The 8,581-nt window shown below is 43.6% G+C and overlaps 1 protein-coding gene across 5 annotated transcripts in view; it reads left to right on the forward strand.

The window, feature by feature from the left end:
- Positions 1 to 8,372, forward strand: part of LOC119136501 (thrombospondin type-1 domain-containing protein 7A) — a 47,797-nt gene extending 39,425 nt beyond the window's left edge. For 2 of the 5 annotated variants that reach the window (XM_037275073.1, XM_037275074.1), the window contains 7 exons: positions 721 to 901; positions 2,571 to 2,744; positions 3,290 to 3,388; positions 4,019 to 4,101; positions 4,186 to 4,399; positions 4,503 to 4,590; positions 5,412 to 7,129. In XM_037275073.1, coding sequence (XP_037130968.1) covers positions 721 to 901; positions 2,571 to 2,744; positions 3,290 to 3,388; positions 4,019 to 4,101; positions 4,186 to 4,399; positions 4,503 to 4,590; positions 5,412 to 5,505 — 933 coding nt within the window. In that variant the 3' untranslated portion in view covers positions 5,506 to 7,129. Of the gene's footprint in view, positions 1 to 720; positions 902 to 2,570; positions 2,745 to 3,289; positions 3,389 to 4,018; positions 4,102 to 4,185; positions 4,400 to 4,502; positions 4,591 to 4,696; positions 4,970 to 5,411; positions 7,130 to 7,825; positions 7,918 to 8,336 lie in introns of those variants that run through there. The other 3 variants (XR_005100758.1, XR_005100756.1, XR_005100757.1) reach the window with 3 other exon arrangements.
- Positions 8,373 to 8,581: the final 209 nt, after the last annotated feature.

Consider the following 8,581-nt stretch of genomic DNA (forward strand, 5'->3'; position numbering starts at 1 on the left):
TTAATAGAGTTATCTCGTGAAAGTGTTTTCTTGAAGTCCCCTTGGGGGCTTTGTACACGGACGGCTGAGTTTGATTTGATTATTTAATTGGTGCTGTTTATATGGCTTGGAAGTTTTGCTATTGCTATAAGGCTAACAAGCTAGCTTTACTGACGCTATTTACCAAACTGCAGGACTACGTTAACATGGGAAAATTAAATACAATGAGGATGAGTTAAGTTCCTCGGCCTATTTTTCAGTTTCATAGTTTTGATCTTAGTAAAAGACAGAGAATCATTGTTTGTTGTGGTAGATCAAAATCAAACAACAAAATAATGCGTCACATTGTCAAGTTAAAATGGAATTAAAAATGATAGAGATTATCCAATCCCATAAAAAAACAGACACAGACACTGGCTTTAAATCAATACAATGGTATCATAAAGCAAAAAAATGATGAGTAGAGAGGAATGTGGGCTCAATGGCCCATTTCGCTGAGTTGTTCCTCTAAATTAATTTTATGGCATGTCCAATTATCAAACTTATCCCTCAACCACACACCAGGGGGAGAAATTAACAGTTCATGTCCAGTATGGACTATAAAGTCAAACTGAATCATTGTTCATTTATAAAAAATACTTTTTTTGTGGGTCTGCTCATGATGAACCTGCCTACCAAATTTCACATTGCTCAGTCAAATTGACGGTCAAAATCAGCTTCTGGTTTTTGGTGATTTTTCAGAGCGTGGTATGCGGTCACGGCACGCGCTACCGGAACCTCACCTGCTTCGTATCAGATGGCAGCGGTGGCGAACGGGACAGTAGCGGCCAAGTGGATGAAGAGCTATGCAGCGGTCTGGAACTTTCCGTGGACGGAGACAAGCAAATCCGACTGAAGGAGGCCTGCATGCTTCCTTGCCCTGGTGAGGATTTCATAGCAAAATTAGGGATTGCAGGTTTTTTTTTTGGTGGTCTCTTAATTTCTTGCGGAGTTGTGGGGATTTGCTCGGCTGGGTTTATTTTCTGGAGAGCTGCTGTCATCGTGATGACAGGCACCAGTCATGTGTCAGCTTTTGAGGGATCTTTGCTCCCAAAAGCTTGACAGGACACAGCAGCTCTGTGGATATTTGTCAGCGTTTCCATTTTGAGCTCCACAATCAGCGCCTCGGTTCGACCAAAAAGTAGACCCAATTTAGTAGTGTTGCTTGATAAGACAGGTGAGTGTGCGGCTTGCAGTTAAGTCAGTGTTGTTGTCCCTATTTTATTTTTGTCAGTGTCAGCACTCCCTAAAGGGAAATTAGTGCTCGCTCGCTCTGCCAAAAAAAAAAAAAAGCAAACACAAAGCTCGTTTCCAAAGTGTCTAATTTAACTCGTCGCAGATTGTTCAGCATTCTGGGGCGGAATAACACCGTCGCTTTCTTTTAAGAGGGGCCACACAGATAGGGGAAAAAACTGCAACCACAAAATTAACTGCAAAAAAAGTCAATGCTATTTAAAAAAAAAAAAAAAAAACAGTCTGGCTTATAGAGTGAAACTAAAACCTAATCGTTTCTTTAGCATTCATTACAAAAAGTACCTTGAACTCAAATTGGCCGTCTTTTATTTTTGGACTGTAATTCTAATTGGCATCCAAGGAGCATTTAAAACTAGCCAAAGCATTTAAAAAAAAAAAAAAGAGTAGCTAGCAGAAGAGAACCGTCCCCGTAATTCGAGTCGGCAATTGAGAGCAGCTGGAGCTTGTCTACCGGAACCTTTTAGTTCCCTTCAGTTTGAGAGGTGAGAAAAGTGTGTCGGCTCGCTGCGTGGGAGACGGCGAGACGCATCAGAATGCGAGGAGGTTCGCAAGTATGGGAATTGGGAAACTCTCACACACGTTCATGCACTCTTGACCCGTGCTCCACTTTCTTGTTCCCCCCCTCTTCGTTATTTGACGAGCTGCACTTGTCAGCTGTCGTCAAAGCCGACCCGCGCCGCATCTAGAGTCCTTTCTACCTCCTCCGCCTCCTCCCGCTCAAATGGAAAGTGAAACATTCCAGACACGTCTCACCTCATTCATCCATTTCCCAAGCAGCTCACCTCTGATGATCCCTGCTGTTAGCGCGGCGACAAGAAGGAGGAAATGAATAGAAGCGCCGGGACGTGGCCGGAGGCCACGTAGACATTGCGACGGTCATCGGCAATTATCCGCCAAAGATTGAAGCTAATTGATTCTGTCCGCCTTTTTTTTTTTTGTCAGGCCGCGAGTTGAAGCCGCCGAGAATTAAAACGCATAATTAACCTTTAAAGCAGTTAAAGGCTGTGGAGAAAAAAAAAAAAAAAAGTCAGCAGCCGGTTAGGACGAGTAATCACGCGGCTGTGATATTTGCTTTGCGGTCCAAGGAGAATTTAATACACAAGACATCAATAGCAGAACAACAGTTCAGAGAGCACCGCTATAATTGGCATACTTTTTTTTTTGGACTGCCACAAAATCGAAACTTATCAGCTTTTAATAGTCGTCTTTGTGTTCACTGTTTATCTGTATCAAACAACAATACAGAAACTTGTAGAGATTGCAAAAAAAAAAGATTGAAAGAAATTGTGTTTTGTCAGGTGAGTGCTACCTGATGGAGTGGTCCGACTGGAGCTCCTGCGTCAGCATCTGCGTCAAAGACGCCGGCGTGGACTTCGGTTCGGTCCGGGTGCGTTCGCGAGCTGTGTTGGCTCAGGAGCCCGAGAACCTGCAGCTGTGTCCTGACCAGGTCTGGGAGTCGCAACCCTGCACAGGTATGGGAAAAATACAAACTTGGCTCATTCAACTTTTGCTGGATTTGGTCCAGCTTTGAAGGACCCTCAAACATGGCTTTCGGGCACGGCTTCTAATCTCGCCATTTGGTGCCTACCGAATTTCGCCAGTCAATCTGGCTTTGCGACACTTCCCACAAATTACAGGTTCGCTATCAAGGGCCGAGCAGAGTCAATTTCCACCAGGATGCTCGTGATGTGGAGTGGAAACTCAAGCGGCGTGGCGTGAGCTCCTTCAGATGAACGAGAGTCTCGAGATGACGAGCAGAGATAGTGGAGCATGTCTCTTCTTTGTCCAAGGTTAAATTGTTCATTTCCTCCAGCTGAGTCTGCAGAGACGCTGATACTGATTTCATCTCTCAGGCTCGCTGATAGACGCTCATTAAGCCGAGACTCTCGGTGAACATTAAAACACTCCGTCGCACTCCTTTGACGTTTAAGACCATGACACATCCACAACTTCAGAACTGCTTTGTGATCAGTCGTCTTCACATGATTATTATTATTTTTTGGTGTTGTTATTTTAGAAGGGGAATGTTTTGAGTACAAGTGGCAGAGCAGCTTTTGGCCCAACTCCTCGCGACCGTTCATCTGGTGTCAGCGCTCTGACGGACTCAACGTCACTGGTAAGAACATTACAGTCACTCTCCAGTAAATACAAAAGTATTAAGCCACTCGAATTTTAAAGTCAAGGTTTGCATTATGGCTGCACTTTTCAACTTAAGAAGTAAGCGTCACAACATTGGGAAGCCATTTTATGCTGCTGCTGCCAAGACACACTCATGTAGAGCTTTGTCTAATTGCAACCAAATTGGAACCATGTTTTTTTTTTTTTAGGCAGATGGAGAACACTAAATTGCAAAATAAACTTTAGTTTATCATCGCATGTGGCCAAAGCTTGGCAGCCAAGTTTGATGACTTGCCAGAAAAACACCAACAACTCCAATCAAATCAAACCCCCCCATCGTCAGAGCCAGATTAACATTTTGATAAATCAGGCCTTGGAGTCAATTTAATTTAGTAACATGAAATTTGCAACACTGTCATGTTGTTGTGCCCCAAAACACTGCCATTTTGGTTGGAGTTAGTGTGATTGCTACCAAATTAGAGCCCCGCATACTAGATGGACAATTTTCACTAAACTGCAATTTGGATTTAGCAAAATTTCATGCAAAAACTCAAATTCCCCAAAATCTAAATTTGGTATACGTCTATCGTGTTGTTGAAACGCTTCATGATGTTTTTTTCCCACTTAGGGGGCTGCCTTCCCGCAACCCCCGTGATGGACGACAGCACGTGCAACCCGCCATGCTTCCCTCCAACATCTTACTGCAGCGAGGTCAGTCACCAGGAAGTAAAGAATACCAACTCCGGTGCACATTCAACGCAGCAAAATCCATCGGTCTTGTGCTGCCCCCCGCAGGCGGGTATGTGCATGTGCGAGGAAGGCTACACGGAGATGCTGTCGACCGGCGGGTTCCTGGACCAGTGCGCCCCCATCCCCGTCCTGGAGATCCCCACGGCGGGAGACAAGAAGGGGGACGTCAAGACCAGCCGTGCCATCAACCCCACTCTGACTACCACCACACAGCCGGGACGCTCGGGGCGCACCTGGTACCTGCAACCCTACGGACCAGGTCACAAACATTTTCAATTATATTGCGAATCTAGCGTGAGGACTTAATCAACAAGGCAACAACTTCATGAAAGTGTCCCTAATTCCTCCCTGTCCCTCAGCAGATGGTAAGTTGAAGATTTGGGTGTACGGCGTGGCTGCGGGAGCTTTCGTGCTGCTGATCTTCATCGTGTCTATGATCTACCTGGCTTGGTGAGTAAGACTCTACTTCTTCTGCTTCCTCATCATCATCAGTTCATCACCACCACGGTCACCTTCTCCCCTCACCCGTCATCCCCCCCAACCTTGGCGAGGGCAGCAGTTATTGTGCCAGGGTGCATCGTTCTCTGGCCTCCCAGGAGGTCCACGCCAACGGGGCGGCGGTGTGGACGGGGCAGCAGAATGCCCGCGGGACGGTCTACACGTGTCCCGACTGCCAGGGGCTGGCTCAGAGCAGCGGCAGCTAATGAAACGAGCCACCCCCTCATCCCCCGCCCAAGAAAGCCCCTCCTCCCAGCATGCTTTGCTCAAGTGCCTGCAGCCCCTCCCCTCACGCAGTCCGCCCGATAGCCGAGTCAGCTCGTTGGAGCAGGTGAGGACCAGTCTCTTGTAGATTAGTATGGAAATCAATTAGAAGGCTGGATAGATGGCTAGCTGTTGCTCTGCTGCCCTCGCGTGGCCAAGTCATGCCATTGCACTCATCTCCTTCCCCTTCATTGTCTGTGCTGATTCCATTTTCCAGTAGGGGGTAGCATTGTCCCGTTTGTGGATTCAGTGAACTACCAAAAGTAACTTCATTGTCGACTTCATTAGCTAGACCTGTACAGTACATTGTAACCATGTTGGATTGAAATGTCTGGAGAGCACCACTAAAGCATTTGGATTTGATCAGATTTGATGGAAAAGCTCAAAGGACGGTTGCAGGTACTAGTGTGCAGGTGTACCTAATGGTGTGTCCGGTGATGACAGCGCTTATTTAGGCTCCTCCCCAAATAGTAACCATAACGTGTTTTTCCGTGTTTTGCGACCGGCAGCAAGAAGCCAAAGCGACCGGAGCGAGCGAGGCAGCAGCAAAACAACCGCCTCAAACCTCTGACGCTGGCCTACGACGGCGACACGGACATGTAGTCAGAACTGCGCGCCAGACGCTTTTTCCTTCTTTTCTTTTTTTCAAACAGCATGAAGGCGAGACAGAAAATCCTCTTAGAGCACGTCTCTGTTTCAAAAAGTGCTCTCCCCGCTCACACTTTTTTTTTCGCCTTCATGACCTCTGCAAGTGTTGAGTCAAAATGCCTTTTTTTTTTTCGTCATCCCGCCCAACCGAGACATTTTTTTTCCCCACACACTTTTTTTCCGCTGAGCCGCCGCCTGAGGCTTTACGGGATACGTCGCATCCTCCGTTGCCAAAAAAAAAAAAAAAAAAAAAGATGAGGGATGAAGGAAAGGCAAATCTCCATAAAGGGGTTTAGAATCCCTTCCTCTGCCGAATCCTCTTGCTCTGGACAAAAGAGGGACGCCACTCTCTCTCTTGCGCTTTTGTGATTGTTGTTGGATTGGGGCGGCCGTTGCCATGGAAACTGCGCCCTTCTTTGTCTCTCTCTCTCTCTCTCTTGCTCTCGTTTTCGGCGCTAATGTGCACTATATTAGTGCAGCACATGACTGATGATGCCATAAAAGAGGAATATTTCGGCAAAAATAATGGTCAACACAAACACTTACAAAGGAGCCTCATGGCCACACTGGGGGGGGGGGAATTAAAAAAAAAAAAAAATCCCAATCTGGTCCTAACACTCCTTTATAAATAATGATAAATATGTATATATTTCTTTTTCAATAGTAAAAAGGAAAAAAAAAGTACCTTTTGTGGTTTATTGCGGTCTTCTAATGTAATTACGTTTCTTTCCACTTCCCACATATATTTCTCCCTCTTTCAGAATACAAGATGTAAGACATTTTTGCATTGAAGCAGCCATTTTGAAGGTCATTATGGCTATTTCCCACGTATGTTTATTCAAAAGACAAACTTGACAATCTTGAAAAATTCAGCCCCCGAAACTTAGGAGGGTGAAATATGTCTATCGTGAGTCAACCCAGAAACCCCGTTCCAGAAATTCTGCCATATGGCTTCCAAGTAGCCATTGTAGGAGCATTTCGGAAATTTCCAGAAGTCCTTTTAACACAAACTCCTCACATAGATTGTGTCAGCTTATTTGTAGCATGTATGGAGGATGCAAAATTAGGACAAGTTTTTGTTCTTGGGTGTGTGGAGCTTGGTGGCAAAGTTTGGTGACTCGCCAAAAAACGCCCTGTCTATTCATCAGTGCCCCCGAGGGCATCAAATGCAATAACTCCTCACTCCTAAATCTCTTTTCCAACTTTTCTTTTATCTGCCTTACTGACGATCACTTGCAGTTTTTCTACTTGAAAGGGTCCAACTAACATGCGGTCGCTTACAAAATGATCACTAATGAACACTCGTGTGTTTTTCATATAACCTTTATTATTTATGAGGTGGAAAATAACAAAACAAGGTGGATGTGAGACATTGTTTACGCTGGTGGATTTGTAAAAAAAAGAAACAAAAAAAGAAACTTTTTTTATTTTCTTGTTTGTCGTGGAGAGAAAAAATGTTGAAAGGTTCATGTAAATTTATTTTGTATTACACAAAAAATGTTTAGTTTGAATATTGCAAAAGTGGCTGTATAATATTTTTTGCTGTCCTGATGCAAATTCTGTGATGGGGAAAGGGGGTAAAAAAAAAGCAAGAAGACGACAAAAAAAAAAGAGGCAAGCTCGTCCGTTTTTGTACAGGTTGTTTGTGCGTGGGGAAAGAAAAGGCGATAATAAACAAGGACACGGTGATAATGCAAAAATATTTGTCCTTTCTGTCTTTTATGCATGCTGAAAAAAGCTAAAATACAAAACTCGCGCTTCACTTTAGTTAGCTTGCGGCTTTTGCCCAAAGAGTTTTTTTTTTTTTTTTTACCTTCAAAATTGCACACATAATTATCATTTATGAATATTTTTTCAGCCACAACGTTTGGTATTTGCTATTCAAAAAAGGCAGCGCCCCCTCTGGTGCTTAAGTGACGCTAATTGAGTTGCAACATGATGGTTGGTGCAGCCGAGAGCTCCCCTTTTTACTTTAGCAGCGATGCTAATCGCGCCGCATTAGAGTGCGACGTGCTGCCATTTATGAGATTGATTTTGACCTTTCCTCTTATCTTTGCTCTCACTGCACTTTTTTTGTGTATGTGTGGGTTTGTTTATCTAACAGCTGTTGTCTCGCAGCCTGAATGACAAATTGAATATTTGACATCATGACTTTCAAATGTCAGTTGAAAATTACTACCTGTACAATTTTATTAGTAGTTCTAACAAAGCTTGTGTTTGTGTTGTGACATTTTAATTTGGCTTTTTCATGATGGGTGGTTATTTTTTTTTCCAGACAAGATCGAAGACAAGATAAGACTATTGATTTGCTTGTAGGAGAAGCATCACAGAAGGACAAAAAAAGGTCGTGACAGTGAACCATTTCCGGTAAAAAAAGAAAAAAAAAAGTACAGTAAAACTATATAAAGTGGTGTATTGAAAACAAAATATACAGGATGGATAAAAATATGAATTGTATAAGAAAAGATGCAAAAAAAAATAATGTACAATTTTGTCAACTTATTTGATTTATTTTCTGTTTTCGTCACATTTTTATTCACAATTATTTCTGTTTTTCAGTTGTTAATTGTAGTTATTTTTTCACATTGTATATCATTATTATTTTTTACATATATATTTTTATTATTAGTTTATTCCTCTTATATTTTTGCATTTTATATTCATCCTCTACATATTTTTCTTTTTGAAACATACTTTTGACATTTTAGAAATTTGCATATTCTTTATCTTTTTACATAACGGCAGCAGACATTTTTTTGATGTTGTCCAAAAAATATCATTTGCAGTACGGCCGAGCACCACTTGAGGGCAGCCTGACGACATCCCAAGTTCTCCGAAGTCCCTCAATACCCCCTCCACCATCCCACAAGCCCCCCAACTCCCATCCTGCATCCCTGCGTGTGGGTATAAAGCATCCCTTCCACACTCACTCTCTCATGTGCAAATAGCGCAGCGTCTCCCCTTGCTCTGCTCTACCCCCAACCCAGAAGACCCTCACCGTCGTCATTCTACCTTCGGACCCCCCACCCGA

The sequence above is a fragment of the Syngnathus acus genome, chromosome 16 (assembly GCF_901709675.1).
Source record: "Syngnathus acus chromosome 16, fSynAcu1.2, whole genome shotgun sequence".
Classification (NCBI taxonomy): domain Eukaryota; kingdom Metazoa; phylum Chordata; class Actinopteri; order Syngnathiformes; family Syngnathidae; genus Syngnathus; species Syngnathus acus.